Consider the following 16475-nt stretch of genomic DNA (forward strand, 5'->3'; position numbering starts at 1 on the left):
GATGAATGGAGTCGCATCACATCTTTGTTTAACCATGAGATGGGAGAAGGGCAAAAAAGAGAAAAATCAGATGTTGTTACTAAGTGGACGGATGTAAAGGAGGAAGTGACATGGTTCAATCGAGCATGTAGTTATGCGAAACGTAACAATGTTCGTTGTCGTGACGAATAAGAGTTCTTGGAAGTTGTTACAGAGTTTTACATCTTTGAGCATGAAGGCAGAGACTTCGAATATGAGGAAGTTTGGAAGGTTGTTAGAGATAAACAGTATTTCAAGTAGACCGCTCTAATTTGTGTTAAGAATAAGCCATGGACTTGTGTTTTACGTTAATGCTTTGATCGTATTATGTCGTTTTTTTCATGTAATTGTTGTGATGTTTTAATGGTTCATGGAATCTTGTTACTAATGTATTCTAATATATTTTGATAACTAATGCAATGGCCATTTATTAACCCAAGTTAATCATACGAGTTTCTCACATAATAAACTAAAATATATTAACTCAACTTAATCATACGAGTTTCTCACATACTAAACTAAAATATATTTTAAACATATGAAATACATACGAATTACATACGAAATACATGAAAATAACCTAGTACTCACATAATAAACTAAATTAGATTTTAAACAAACGAAATACATACGAAATACATAAGAAATACATGAAAATAACCTAGTACATGAAAATAACCTAGTACTCAAATAATAAACTAAAATAGATTTTAAACAAACGGGATATATTTCAAAATATTCCAAGGGGCTTGAAACTGGAATTCCAACCCGTTACTTAATGACTTGTATTCCTCCTTAGCAGCTTCCAAGATGACATCCTCAGTAGCATTTAAACGGGTGTCGTCAATTTTGGTATAAAGATCGTTGAATAATAGAACTTCGGTTTTCATTTCATACCATCTTGCTAAGATGTCTAGTTCGTCACGATCGTTTCTTGTAGCCATTCGGTTTTCAGCATTGAAAATATTTGTTAGACGGCTCCAAAACATTGGATCATTCAACTTGCTTGTCTCGTACACATGAATATAAGCATGTGTAAGAACCAAGAACTCTTCATTGCTACATGATATAGAAGTCATTTGGATTGAAACAAAGAGGGTAGAATCTAAAAAACAATATTTGAACAACTATATTGGTTAATTTAATAACGTTTTGCATGTAACTTAGGGTCAATTTATAGTAGTTTCTACACAAAATCGCAGTCCAAACTTCTAATATGTCTGCAATTCATAGTCAAAATTAACTGACGAATGCAGTGTACTATACTTATAACACAACATATCACTGTTCGAGTTGACAATTCATCCCCGGTTGAATGACAACACAATACATTGCTGTTTGAGTTGACAACTCATTGCACCAGGAAAGTAAGGAGTCGTTATAAATAGATTTCAATATCCGTTGTAATTGTATTCTATTACTTCCCTCCTTGCAATTATGGACTCACCACGTATATGGAGGAACGTAGAGGAGGTCGCTTTGGTTCAAGCTTGGATTACAACTGTAGAGGTGGATTTTCCACCGGGTCCCCCACAAGTTCGTGCCGGATCATTTTGGTCTCGTGTCTGTCATTTGTTTCACCATTTAATGAACCGCACTCAATATCGAAGAAGAAGAGATGTCAAAGCGAAGTTTCTAGATATGAAAATGAAGGTGAAACAATTTCAACGTATTTATAACGAGTTGGATAACGAACATGCAAATACGGATGAAGACATTCTACGACAGGTGGCTTTGGAACTATACCGCTTTCAATACGATGGTAGCGAGTTTACCCACTTAGATGCATGGAATGTTTTAAAGAATGTCCCTTATTTTTAATATGCATGTTGGTTAAGTTAATTGTTTTTCGTTATTTAAGTTGCTTGTTGTTGTATGTGTCTAGTCGTTACTATTTAATAAACGTCCATTTCTTTTAATGTATGTTGTTCCCTCAATAGCCAATATTTAGAAAGCAATAAAATAAAACCGGGGTACATAAATAACTAACACATAATACGACATAAAAAATAAACTGGGTACATGGATAACTAATACGTAACACAGCAGTAAAATAAAAACGGAGTACATAAAAAACTAATACATAATACTACATAAAACATAAATGTGCTACATGAATAACTACTGCATTGAGGGAGGTAACAGGACCACCGTTTCATTTGGTATTTCCCAATGCTCATATGATGGTATACCATTCACCAACTCAGATCCATATGCAACTCGATACACATAATTAGTGAACTTGTATTCAACCATTCTCTGAATGGACTCAGATGTACGGGTTCTTAGACATGCTATAGCGTGGCCACATGGTATACCACTTTTTTGCCATTTACCACAACTACATACCCTTCGTTCAAGTTGTACGTTGCTGGTGGCAAAAGTGTCATGGACTTCAAATGTATCCCCATACAAACGTTTTGCATTACAATTGTAAGACTTGCTGAGACTTTTTTGAACCTTACTCTCAACGTAAGGGGTCAACCCACCAGACAACCTCCCTGTAAAATTTGATATTTTAATAAAAATAGCATGACAATAAAAAAAACAAAATATAACAATCTCCCTTACCAGCCAGTTCGGCCCGTTCAGCATACTTTGATTTTATCGACGTGGTGGTTAACTCAATTATCGTTGTTATAGGAAACTCATGTGAGGATATAATTTGCAAAATTTCAGGGACGTCAATCGATTTAACATTGTAACGTATTTTTGGGAAAAATGCTCTTGTCCATTTTGAAATCGGTATATCGTCAAGCCAGTAAATTGGACTCATAAGCAAGGTGCAGAAAGGTGGTTGCCTACATGTACTTTGCAACCTTTCGAAACACAAGTAAAAATCATCAACGCTATATGCATTGCATGACTTCCAAAACAACGATTCGACTTCCGTATTGTTATGTCCGATAGACTCACGTATCTTTCGAGCTATATCTTTAGGACAATATCCATGATAGGAATCCGGGTAGGCACTGTCAACACCAAAGTCTATGTTATCACACATGTTGCTTATGAAACCAACCTCTGTGTCCTCACCTAAACAATCTCTTAACCTCATCATGAACCATCTCCATGATTCTTCACACTGTAAGGTTCCCAAACCAAGTGCTAAGAGTAGTGGCTCATGATTTCCATCTAAAGCCACTGCGAAGTACATTGTTGTCAGAAAGCTCCCAAGAAGGGGTAAATAACCCACATATATTAGCGGTATCATGCACCTAAGGAAGGTACGAATCTACATAAAAACGAACACATATTAGTGTTATGTAAGAATTAATCGACATACATTATCATGAAATATTGTATAACTCAATAAAAGAAGTATGTTATACCACGCAACCTAAAGCCACAAAACAGAATTGAAAGCGGTTGTTATCGGTTTTCTTAATGGCTGTGAAGGTATTAGGATTTGTTCTTTGAAGGTTATGCAAGAAAATTGGTAGTTGAGAAAAGGTTCTTTGGCTGTGACTACTCATTTTCAATATCGATAATTGTGCTCTACAATGATCACACAAATGGAATTATAAATAGAAGATATTGTATCTCTACTGATCAAAATTCATAGTTTAACCCTTTAAATTCATAGTTGAACATTTTGAATTCATAGTCAAACCAGTTCATTTCATAGTCAAATTTCACTGACCGACATGACAATACTACAGAATGTACTTGTCTGCATTTCATAGTTGAACATTTTGAATTCATAGTCAAACCAGTTCATTTCATAGTCAAATTTCACTGACCGACATGACAATACTACAGAATGTACTTGTCTGCATTCCATAGTTGAACTTTTTGAATTCATAGTCAAACCAGTTTATTTCATAGTCAAAAAGAATTGTCCGTAATATGATTTATTCTATAAATGGGTGTCACTCATTATGAAAAAATTTAACTGAGAAACTACCTCCGATTTAAAAGAATAAGAAGGCTAATGGCATACTGCAATTGTGGAGGAGAACGTATCGTTAGGATTTCGGGTACAGCTAAAAACCCAGGAAGATTGTTCTACGCTTGCCCGTATTTGGTATCATGTTCTTACCGTCATTCAAATTTAAACCCTCGTGTTTACATGACACAAATTTATTTTCTTACTGTGGATATTAAATTTAACAGGGACCAAAATGCGGGTTTATCAGTTGGGTTGATGAAGAGAATGACCAATCTTCTATGGTAATAGCTAAAGTAGCTAACTCTAATAAGCTCTTTCAATCAGAAAATAAGAAGTTAAAGATAGCGTTGGTTTGTAGTTGGGTGTTGTTCTTGGCAGTTCTTGTTTACAAGTTGTAAGTTTTTCAATATTGTTTTTATGGTTTTGAAGTTGTTTGGTCAATAAATTGTTGTATTTGTAACGTTAAAACAAATGTTGTGGTCGTTCTTATGTTGAATTTATTGATAAGTAATTAGTAGGTCATTAAATTGTTGTAATTGTCGTAACGTTATATTTTTTGTCATCCGTTGAGTAAACTCTAAAGATAAACTAATAATGAAATCCAACATTAATTTGTATATACATTTATATAATCCAACTACAGAGGAGCAGGACTAGACCCCCAAATAATTTTTGCCATCCGGAGACGGAACTCTAAAGCTACGTTCTTTGGGTCAATAAGAACACGTATTGGTTGACCTGAAACCAATTGCTCCATAAACATACAAAGAAAAACACCGCAATCTCCCAAATGACTACTTTGTTGGGGAACGTTTTCTTCATAAATGAATTGCATATTCAATGGAATCCTTGGGATGTTCCTCCGCGCCCAATACTTAATCTTGTCCAAATAATTTGCCACCCGACGTTCAAATTTGGAAAAGATTCCTTCGGATTGGATTTTTTCATAAGCACCTCTACCAAGACTGTCATAAATATGCACTTCCATTGACGCTAATCGTAGTTCCCCAAATAGCCAATGATTAGGGGATGAATGAATCGGCAATAAGACCTGTATAAGGATCAGAAAATAAATTTATGTTTATTTACATCACAATACAAAAACATAACAAAAAAACGATATTATTTTCAATATAAAGTATTAAGTTTACCGTATCAACATCCCACCAAACAACCATGAAGTTGGGGTATGTAGCAATACCAGCCATAAACGCCCTCCAGTCCTGTCCTTCTTCCAAAGCATGATAAACAAAAAAATTTGGAGGCATTATTATATGTCGGTCGCTCTCAAACCGTTTCTCCATCAAAACTCGGTACCAAATGGTTATATGCTGCACACATGATACTTTTGTTATTGACTAAAAAACAATTAACTTTTAAAAGAATTAATTAACAATTTATTTACCGCTGACTCCAACCATCCGTCGTGTGTATGCCCAAACAATGAGCTCCAAAAATCTCTATCTAACACGAAATTAAACAAACGATGCTGCACATCGTATGAATGCAATACATAATTTTGGATGACATCCTCACCGCCTGCTACGTAAGGTTGCAGGCGCAACATGGAGAAGTCATGAGCAACACCAAAAACTGGAGGAGGAACGGGGCTTGTTGATTTCATACCAACCTTCTTTTTTGTTCTTCTTTTTTGTTTCGGTGTCGTGTGCAACTAAAAACAATATTCAAATGTTTAAATGTATATCTTTCAGATAATTCACATAAACATAAAATCATCAGTTTATAAATAAAACGAATACCTCGGTGTAAGGAGTGCATAAAAATTGTGATGGTTTTCGACTCCTAGGTTTATCGGGTGTAACTTCTTTGTCATCATCATCATCATGAAAATAATCTACATTTCCCATTATTATAAGTTCGTCTTCATCCGGCACATCATCATCAAATTTGTTCCCTGTATTGTCATTTCTCTCCTCCCACTCCTACATTAAAGATAATACTTTATACTTAATAACGAAATACACATAATTTAATAACCAATAATATCTAAATAAACAAAATATTAATATTAATGTAACTATATAATAACCTCTTTAACTTCACTATAATCGTTTACATCAAACACATCATCATCAAATTTGTTCCCCGCATACTGATTACTCTCCTCCAACACCTACATTAAAAATATAACTTTTTACTTAATAACGAAAGACACTTTATTAAAAAGTAATTATTAAAATCGTAAAGGTAACATCTATAACAACCTTGTCGTTTTGAGTATCACCAAAAACATTTTGAGTTGTATTGTTTTTATTCATCACTTCATCTTGCACAACCTATATTTTCAAATATAAAATATGAACACAGGTATTCATATATGTTAATAAAATTTAATAAATAATGTAGCGTGTAACTAACCTGTTCATCATAATTTCTTTGTGACACTGTCGGTTCCTCAAAAATAATGTCGTTCCAAAATTGTTCATTATTCACTTCTTCATAAAAAACCTCTGTAAGTTTTTGTTGATTCATAAACACATGCTGCTCCAGTGCATGTACCCGTTTCAACAACTCGTCTAGCTTGTGTTTCCCACTGCCCCGACCTCTACCATGAGAGCGACCACTGGACGACATACTAGACGAAGATTCGTCTTGTCTCCTAAAATGGTCCCGTACTGGGGATGGAACTGCTTTCCCTTCACCATATACATACTCTTGAAATGACATATAATAAAAAGATGTCATCTCACCATCACCCGGTAACATGTTTTGTCTTGGTGGTAGCCCCTCCTAAAAAATTAAACATATTAAAAATGCATATAAAACTATAATAATCAACTTTATTAATAATAAACGAATTATTTTTAAACCTGCATCTTTGACCAAATCTTGTTCACGTCAACCCATTTCAATTTTTTTGTTCCGCTCCATCTTTTCATCCGAGGCAAGTCTTTATTTTTTCTCAATGCAAATCCACATGCACGAACAGCCGGAATCATCTCATATATCCATATCTACAATTTTGTACAATAACAGTAATAAAAGTTAAAATTAAAATAAAAAATATAACAATAAAACAATTTAAATATAATAAAATTTTTATACCCTAATTGGAGCCGTAAATCCTGAGACGGAATACTTTAAAGTTTGACCACGCTCAGGAAGTGATAAATAATGATGTATCTTATTCCACGTATCCTCAAGGTCAACATAAGTAAAATCCCATAGATAGCTACCCCAAGCGAAGCTAACAAAACAAAAAAAAAAAAAACAAAATTGATTATTATATAAATTATAACTTTAATAAAATAGAACTTTTAACGTAAAGAAAATATACCTATTCCAGAGATCCAAATTCTCAGCCAAATAAAACCAATCTTGTGGCACCCGATCGTTAACTTCTTTGCCCAAAAAACCTTCACACAAAATGTATATCAATCATACTCTAACTGCATCAAGGTCGTCAAGTGCTAGGAATGTTTGATTTAAAATTAAACTTTTCAGGTCGCCGATTTTCACCGAACTATTAGTATGGTCCGGAAATAGCCGTTCACGCAGTAAACATCTTTTTTTACTGCTTATTAATTTTTCCGACCCTTTTCTCCCAATGTTTTTTGGATACTCCCCAAAATTGAACCCGGTAATCAAACAAAACTCTTCCGGCCCATAAACCATTTTGGTATTGCCTACTCGAAAATATAAACGTTTTATTCCATCTGGAGATAAAACAGGGTCCGGCCGGATCTGATGAAGGAACATTTTATGAAACAATAAAGCGTCCCCTTGTAAACGAGGGACATCAATAAAATAGCCAAAGACGGTATTTCTGAAAATAGCACGTCGGGCATCATCTAAAACTTCAAAGACTTCCCATATGTTACCGCCAGAGCCTTTTAGGTTCGCAAAGGCTTTCGTATTCATTAAACTAAAATCATGCTGCAAAAAAAAACACAAAAACAAATTAGATAACTAAAAAATATATTTTTTTTAAATATATGATTACGAACTGCAAATACTTTCTTAATTACTAATATATATATTTCCCCGATAAAAAACAATAACATACACATATATAAACAATTTTCCAAGTTATACAACAAATATATTTACGATAGAAAGCAATATCATACATAATTATATAAATATTTTCAACTTAAACATATTTTCAACTTAAACAAATTTTCAACTTAAACGACAAATATATAAACAATTTTTATCTTTCTAATTAAAACTAACATTATATAACCATATAAACAAAAAAATTTAAAAATAAAACGACAACCAAACTAACAATTTTGCAAGTTATACGACTACTTTATACAAATTTTTCAACTTATACGACAAATAAAAACAATTTCTAACAATATATATACGACAAATTTTCAACTTATACAAATGTTATACGACAAATATATATACAAACAACTATTTTGCAGTTTATATAAACAATTATAGGATAAAAATTTACAAGATTTCAGGTTATACAACAACTAAAAAAACTACAAAAATAACAAATTGTAAACATTATCTACTTGTCTCTATTTGCATTTAAACTTCAAGTATACTAAAAATATACTAAAACTATCAAACACAACAAAATTAACTTTAAAAAAAAATAACTTTAAACATTAAAAGAGTTAAAATCTAACCATATTTGCGGGATTGTTGACATAATCCTCCATTTTCTTCAAAAACTAGCCAAAATTCCGAGAGAAGCCCAAAGTTAGAGAGAGTTTTTGTGTAGAGAATGGTGAAAATGAAAAAAAAAAAAAAAAAAAAACGTTTTTATACCTAAATATTACCCATTTCGCAGATGAGAAGGCCCCATCTGCGAAATGGGCATCTCATCTGCGAATGTACAAGTGCCTGAAGCACAACTGTGCTTCAGGCACTTGTACATTCGTAGATGAGATGCCCATTTCGCAGATGGGGCCTTCTCATCTGCGAAATGGGTGGCTAAATATGCAATCCCGATTTTTTTTGGCTATTTTTGTAATGCAATTAGTATAATTGACTATTTTTGTCATTTTCTCTATTTATAATTAGTTAGCTTTAGTGATTTTATTGCTAATTTTCTTCTGTTAGTCTTACATAATTAAAAGGGTTTTCAAATAAGATAATTGAGTTTTCGCAATTTGAGTTTTATTTATTATATATATATATATATATATATATATATATATATATATATATATATATATATATATATAAAAGTTTTGAATATTGATTGATGAACATTTTTCCTTATTCATGTCATTTGTAGAAATATGTGCTTATTGACATTTGACAAATTTTGTTTCATATTTGATGATTCCACTTAACACTACTAATTTATCCCTATAAATTTGTTGTGCATTTACCCTTGTATCTCTATATTAGATATTAGTATGAATGGTTTATGTAATGGAACTAGGGTACACACGATATCATTATATAATCATACTATAGAAGCATATTTCATATATGAAGTAATAATGGAAATCAACCGTTTAGTCGAAGAATGCATTTTACAACTTTAGGCAAAATGGATTCCTTTCGAAATTCAAACAAAACAATTTCTATTTGATGTATGTTTTCTTATGACAATAAATAAGAGTGAAATCTAATCATTATCCAATATTGGTTTGTTTCCAAGACGACTAGTTCTCACTCATGGTCAGTGGCATGTTTTCTTATCGAGAGATAATAGTACAAAACTATTATAATTATAAATATCAGATAAGGATAATAGACTTACCAATAAACATCCATTGTTGTATATAAATAAGTCTTTGGGAATTCATCTTTTTGTTATTTTGAACAATATTGCTATATAACTTAAAGTGCCTACTTATTCCTTACTTCATTCAAATCCTATCGGGAAATATCATTTTAAAATCCTTAATGTTTACTCCTTACTATTTAAAGATATCTTTGCCATTTTATGATTAAAGACTATGTTTTTCTTATTATCTATTTTTGAATTTGTCAACCGTGTACGAGTTTATAACTTAATAGTTATAATATAAACAACAAATATTTATACATAGTATTACAATTTAAATGTAAAAAAATTGTGTTTATACAGACAATATGGTTTTAAAATATAAAAAAAAAGTTATACGGTTTCAAATGTAAGCAAATTATTTATACGGTTTCAAATGGAGAATTATCAACATTGAAAGAAAATTGAAAAACGATATATGATGTGAAACAAAGAATGGAGTGTTAAAATCTATAATAAATGAAAACTTAATGCAAGAATTGAAAAAGATGAAAACTTAATGTTGTGCCATCTTGCCGCATCACCAAAGACTAACACATTAACATGACATGTCAACGTATAACCATGTCGAAAGGTTAAATGGTCAACATTAGGGATAAAAGTGGGTTAAAACTTGACCCGGATAGACTTGAACCTGAAAAAACCAAGAACATGTTAACGAGATTTTATAGGACCAGAAACCGGACCGGTATATAGGAACCATTTCCAGATAAGATACCGGGTAAAGTGGGTCTAGAACTGAAAAATTCAAAAATATAAAAGTGAGTCGATTGGTACCAGGTAAAGTAAGTCATTGAATATTAAACTAAAAATAAAAAATTATAGTAAAAAAAACATATACAAACTCTAAACTACATGTTGGAAAAAACCGCATACTAATCCAATTTCAAACGAATTATATATGCATGTTGTAAAATTTCATTGAATAAAAGAAACTGAAAAAAAGAAAATTTTCAATTTGATATCTCAACATTGGGAGATTGTAAGTCAACGGATATGAAACCAAAAATGATAAAATTATAGTTTAAAATCATGTACACACTCTAAACTAAACGTTGAAAAAAAACCGTCTGCTAATCCAACTACAAACGAAATAGATATGCATGTTTTAAAACTTTTACATAATACAAAAAAATTAAAAATTATCAGTTTTGATTTCCCGAATTTGGTGGACTGTAAATGAATATGAAACCAAAAATGACAAATTATTGTCTAAAAGCATATACAAACTATAAACTACACTCAAGAAAAAATCTCACGTCAATCTAACTTCAAATGAATGAGATATGCATGTTTTAAAATTTTCATAGAAATAAGTTCCGGTTCTTAAACTCGGTTTACCTAAACCTGAAGGACCCAAAACTTAGATCACCCAGAACCCGGATAAATTCATTTTTTAAACCTGGAGCTCGGACTGGTTCCATAGATTGCGGTTCTAATGGTTTCGGTTTTGGTTCGGTTCTGGTTCCGATCCAACTTTTAGGTTTTAAATCTCTAGTCAAAATTATAAAAACTATTTAGAAATCTTAATGACCAAATTATAACAGAAAAATTAATACAATATCATAATTGACTTAAAAAAAAAATACTTTTTAATTCTTTAAGAAATCTGATTAGTTGTACTTGGACACCACTTAGAATATTAGCCCAGATACTATGGGCTTTTTCGGGTGTGGCCCAATTTCTTTGTCCCCTTGCCTCCAATCCTTTCCACCTTATCTCACAGCTCAGTAATCACTACAGGCGTAATCTGCAGTTCAGCACAATCTTGTTTCTCTTGCACAAACGCACAAATGGCGTCCCTGGCACAGCAAATTGGTGGTCTGAGATGCCCATCTCTCTCAACAACTCATCTATCAAGAAAATCCTCTTTCAGTTATAACAGTACCAATCAAACAATCAAGAGAGTTCAAACAACGAAGGCTGCTGCTGCTGTTGTATCTAACGCGCAAACCAGAGAGAGGATGAAACTGAAAGAGATGTTTGAAGAGGCTTACGAGAGGTGCCGCACAGCTCCGTATGAAGGTGTTGCATTCACCGTTGAAGATTTCCACAGTGCCATCGAGAAGTTCGACTACAATTCTGAAATCGGATCCAAGGTACGTAGCTATGTGTCTTAAGTATATATTCATATGGATTTGTTTTTCATTTTGATACAAAAGTAGTTCTATTCCTATTCCTAGCTAATATTGTAAGATTTAATTGAGTAGACAGTTCAAATTCATCAAATTTTGAAGCTGCAAATTTACTTGTTTGACGTCCATAAGCAAATGTATACCTCGTTTCTGAAGGGATAATTGCTAGAAATATTCGATGGTTTTTATATAGTTTACAGAAAGTTTGAATGATTTTGTAATAATTTTCAAATACAATTACCATAATTAGAAATGAGAAAGTTGTTCGCAATAGAACTGCAACTTTCACATTTTGAAACAATTGGAGCAATATTTAGCTTAGTTGAAATTGGTTTTTGGGTTTCTTAACTAGAACTCTACATTGAGTTTAAGTAATCAAGTATTTATCATAACGAGTGAAATCATGTTTCAAATTTATTGTCTAATCAAATAAGTTTGTGAATCCACACTTGCATGAGTGGAGATTTGATGATGATTATGATTGTGATGATCTCATCTTACTTATATATTTTCCTTCTTTAAAACTAGCATTGACAATCATGCTATGTTGTAGGTGAAAGGTACAGTTTTCAATGTAGATGCCAATGGAGCATACATTGACATAACTGCAAAATCTTCTGCATTTTTACCTGTTAGAGAAGCAAGTATTCATGGCATAAAGCATGTAGAAGAAGCAGGCATAGTCCCTGGTATGCGTGATGAATTTATAATTATTGGTGAAAATGAACATGATGATAGCTTAATCTTGAGCTCACGCCAAATTCAGTATGATCTTGCATGGGAAAGATGTAGACAACTTCAAGCCGAAGATGTTGTTCTTAAGGGTAAGGTAAGATGTCCAAAAAATAAAAAATCTTTATTCATTTCATACAACACTTATTCAAGACAAACATCATTTATCCATGTGACACTTAATGGAAATGTTCTCATGATTAATCTCTTGTTTTTTTTTCCTCATGTATTTGTGAAGGTTGTTGGTGCCAATAAAGGTGGAGTTGTTGCAATTGTTGAGGGACTTCGTGGATTCGTTCCATTTTCGCAAATTTCCTCCGTATGTTTCCATATTTTCCTTCCATCCATCTTTTAGTTTTTGATTTTTTTTTTTTTTGTATTCTTATTATAACACACCTATTCAATGCAAAATTAAAGTGTAATGTAATAATTTTTCAGACTTCAAATGCGGAAGAGCTTCTTGAGCAAGAAATTCCATTAAAGTTTGTGGAGGTAGATGAAGAACAATCAAGACTCATTTTGAGTAACCGTAAGGCCAGGGCTGATAGCCAGGCACAACTCGGAATCGGTTCAGTTGTGACTGGAACGGTTCAGAGCCTGAAACCCTACGGGGCTTTCATTGATATTGGTGGAGTCAATGGGCTTCTCCATGTTAGTCAAATCAGTCATGATCGTGTCTCTGACATTGCAACCGTTCTTCAACCTGGTGATACTCTCAAGGTATAAATTGTAAATTTTTGTCATGGGCCCCGTTTAACAAACAGGACACTAACAGAATACTGTGTTTGGCATGCATTGTACTTTGACCGATAGAGACCGATGTCAATGGGACAAAAATTGTAATCTTTTGTCCCGCCCAAAAAGATGGAACTGGGTGGGCTATATCTCGTTTGTACAAAAGACGGAAATGCCCTCCTCATCCTCGTCATCGAAAACAGCTATAGAAAGCTTATCTGGTCCCTTGTAATAAATGCAGCCGAAGGCTGCATTTGTTACATTGAACAAGCTTTTCTAGGTATATTTTTCGATGGTGAGGATGAGGAGGGCATTTCCGTCTTTTGCACAAACGAGATATAGCCCACCCAATTCCATCTTTTTGGGTGGGACAAAAGATTACAATTTTTGTCCCATTAACATCAGTCTCGGTCGGTCCAAGTACAATGCATGCCAAACACAGTACAATCTGTTTTGTTATGTCTCGCATTGAAAACATGAAATGGAATGAGTATTTTGTCGTGTGCAGGTGATGGTATTAAGTCATGATCGTGAGAGAGGGCGTGTTAGTCTATCTACCAAGAAACTAGAGCCAACTCCTGGAGACATGATTCGCAACCCGAAGTTAGTTTTTGAGAAGGTAAATAGCTTTTTAGCTTTAGTAAAGATTAAAGTGATCTTTATTGTTCTTTTACAATATGGGAAAATACCAAAAGCACTTGAATGTTCTTCATTTTATCCATTTAGCCACTTAATGATTTTCTGTAGTATGATAGAGTGCAAGTCATCGTGCAGTTTAATAGCATTTCTCATTAACATGATTCGTAGGGTTATGAAGTGATCTAAATATAATAGCTAAATGCAAGCAATAGCAATGTACCTATATTTATTTGTTTATTTTTGCACCCCACTTTCGTTTATATCTATTACAACATCGTATATTCAGTTTTTTTTTTCTTATTAAGACATTGTACTTTGAATAAATTAACAAATTATAGTATTTACCTTCATTCTTTTTTCTTATTTAGGACATTGTACTTTGAAAAATCTACCCAATTTTAGTAGTGAAAATTGCTTTGTATTTGAATGACGTTGCTATAATTGGGTTAAATTTTTTAAGGTACATTGTTGTAAAAAGAAGAAAAGAAAGTAGGATGCTATCTTAAACAAATCAATATAAGTGCATTGCTATTTCTTACATTTAACCCTTTTATTTATCATTAATAAAGTTGGATTCTCTTATTATTTACAGGCAGAGGAGATGGCTATGACCTTCAGACAAAGAATTGCGCAAGCTGAAGCCATGGCTCGGGCTGACATGCTTAGATTCTCCCCCGAGGTATATGACCATTTTACCCCTTCAACACAACAATAGTGTTTTCAATTAATTTCATTTTTTGTTAATAAAAGAAATGAAAGTAGGATGCTATAATAAACAAATAGATAAAATGAATTTTAACCGAGAGATATACTTTTGGTTTTGTAGAGCGGATTGACTTTGAATTCGGACGGGACGTTAGGTCCACTTGGCGCAGACTTGCCTGCAGAGGGTTTGGATTTAAACGAAAGCCCACCGGGCGAAGAAGTTTAAATGTATCTTTTCGTTTGTTGTATTTAATGTAAAAAAGATAATTATGCTTCATATGGAAGCCACAAAGTGATTTCCCATTCCATTTCGGTCTCTTTGTTGTTGTATTTAATGTAGAAAGATTCTTTTGCAGAGCTAGATAATTGCAAATTTTATCTCATTCAGTTTAATGTATGTCAAATGCAGTTCAAGATCTTATTATCTTATTGGCCATTTTGGTTGGGATTTGATTCAAACTACGATACATAATAGTCTTTTCGACTCGTGTAGTGAATACTATATATTTTGCTTTGTAAAAGATGTTGATGTAGTATTAGGTCATCCCCAATGGGTGGTCAATGGAGAGTTTAATGAGCAAAAGAGGGTGATGTGGCGTTCAATGGGATAAAGTTGGCATTTTAGGTAGAGTTTGATGAATGGGGGTTTAATTTTCATTCAACCATGAAATAAGATTTGTTTTTCTCGATTTAATATAACAATTTATATAGAAAGTAACATTTTATTTTTATTTATTTATTATTATTTTTTTGCAATAAACAAACTGTATATTTTTATTTTTTTGATTTATAATTTATTTTATTTTATATTCAATAATTTAATTTGTTAAGTTAATTTATATATATATTTATTCTAAACAATAAAAATGTAATATAAATCTTAAAAATATTTTAAAAAGATAACATCTTATTTATTTAATGTATTATTTGTAACTTTTAATTTCTAAATTATAATATTTAGTTAATACTTCTTCCTTCCCAAAATTATTGTTCACAAACAAAAAACACACAAATTAAGGAAACATTAATTATCACTAATTTTATTACATTAAATGATAATTTTACCCTTTTGTTGCATTTAATTCCATCATTTGTTGTATTTAATTTCATGATATGTTAACTAATAATGAAAGTATTTTGGTAAAATTGATATTTATTTTTAGAAATTGACTATTCTTTTGGGAAAAACCAAGAAGTAAACATGGACTATTAATATGGAACAAATGGAGTATTTAGTAACTTGTAACTTTTAATTTCTAATTAATATGATATTCTAGTTTTATTTATGAATATTATTTATAAAAATATATGTGGCATTGCATTGAACTCTTAAGAGTTTAATAGATAAAATGGTATAGTTAGTGGAATGTTGATATGACAATCCACTAAACTCTTAAGAGTTCAATGTATCGGAGATGACCATATGTAATCGTTAGGTATAATCATACATACTCCAAAATGACACGAAGATGTGATTGTGGTTGGGTGTTTATCTTTGATTTAACGTAATTCACATCATTTTATCACTAGCTTATTTGGTAATCATGTAGCATATCAAGTCTAATATTAATTACAACTAGTTAACAATCGTGGCCAGCCTCGAAAGTGCATAGAAATCCTTGTAATGTGTAACTGTTGGTCCTGGAATTTGAACATTCGTGTATGAATCAATAAAAAACACGAAATAGTGACACAAGTATTCAACAAATAGAAATTTATTTTATTTGTCAGTTTTTCATTTAAGCACAATGATTCATAAAGAATACACTTTCTGCATCCTCTGTAAGAGTTCAGTAAGAAATCTTAGAAAACTTTCAATATCTCAAAATAAAATACAATTCATCAACATTCGACATATGACTGCAACTAATGGCGATACATATACTAATCAAAT

General features: G+C 32.2%; 2 protein-coding genes across 2 annotated transcripts; one reads left to right on the forward strand and one right to left on the reverse strand.

The window, feature by feature from the left end:
* Positions 1–3486: 3486 nt before the first annotated feature.
* LOC122196553 (uncharacterized) lies at positions 3487–7303 on the reverse strand. Its single transcript, XM_042899581.2, has 6 exons — positions 7209–7303; positions 6977–7118; positions 6742–6885; positions 6290–6661; positions 5671–5853; positions 3487–3516 (listed from the first exon to the last, which is right to left on the reverse strand). The coding sequence occupies exons 3-6, from the start codon at positions 6868–6870 to the stop codon at positions 3487–3489; spliced, it is 714 nt and encodes a 237-aa protein (XP_042755515.2). The 5' UTR covers positions 6871–6885; positions 6977–7118; positions 7209–7303.
* Positions 7304–11368: 4065 nt separating this feature from the next.
* On the forward strand, positions 11369–14974 carry LOC111882211 (30S ribosomal protein S1, chloroplastic). Its single transcript, XM_023878567.3, has 7 exons — positions 11369–11734; positions 12324–12599; positions 12741–12821; positions 12941–13222; positions 13746–13856; positions 14469–14555; positions 14703–14974. Exons 1-7 carry the CDS (start codon positions 11429–11431, stop codon positions 14805–14807), a joined length of 1248 nt encoding a protein of 415 aa, XP_023734335.1. The 5' UTR covers positions 11369–11428; the 3' UTR covers positions 14808–14974.
* The last annotated feature ends 1501 nt before the right edge of the window (positions 14975–16475 follow it).

This window comes from Lactuca sativa, chromosome 6 (assembly GCF_002870075.4).
Source record: "Lactuca sativa cultivar Salinas chromosome 6, Lsat_Salinas_v11, whole genome shotgun sequence".
Taxonomy (NCBI): Eukaryota; Viridiplantae; Streptophyta; class Magnoliopsida; order Asterales; family Asteraceae; genus Lactuca; species Lactuca sativa.

What these genes read in the sequence shown, in the direction of transcription:
- LOC122196553 (XM_042899581.2), bottom strand. Translation starts at nt 6,870, where the DNA reads ATGATTCCGGCTGTTCGTGCATGTGGATTTGCATTGAGAAAAAATAAA. An exon ending in AGATTTGGTCAAAGATGCAG is followed by an intron (nt 6,662 to 6,741) that starts GTTTAAAAATAA and finishes TTAATTTTTTAG; the next exon opens with GAGGGGCTACCACCAAGACA. An exon ending in TATGCACTCCTTACACCGAG is followed by an intron (nt 3,517 to 5,670) that starts GTATTCGTTTTA and finishes TGATCATTGTAG; the next exon opens with AGCACAATTATCGATATTGA.
- LOC111882211 (XM_023878567.3), top strand. Translation starts at nt 11,429, where the DNA reads ATGGCGTCCCTGGCACAGCAAATTGGTGGTCTGAGATGCCCATCTCTC. An exon ending in CGAAGTTAGTTTTTGAGAAG is followed by an intron (nt 13,857 to 14,468) that starts GTAAATAGCTTT and finishes TATTATTTACAG; the next exon opens with GCAGAGGAGATGGCTATGAC. An exon ending in TGCTTAGATTCTCCCCCGAG is followed by an intron (nt 14,556 to 14,702) that starts GTATATGACCAT and finishes TTGGTTTTGTAG; the next exon opens with AGCGGATTGACTTTGAATTC.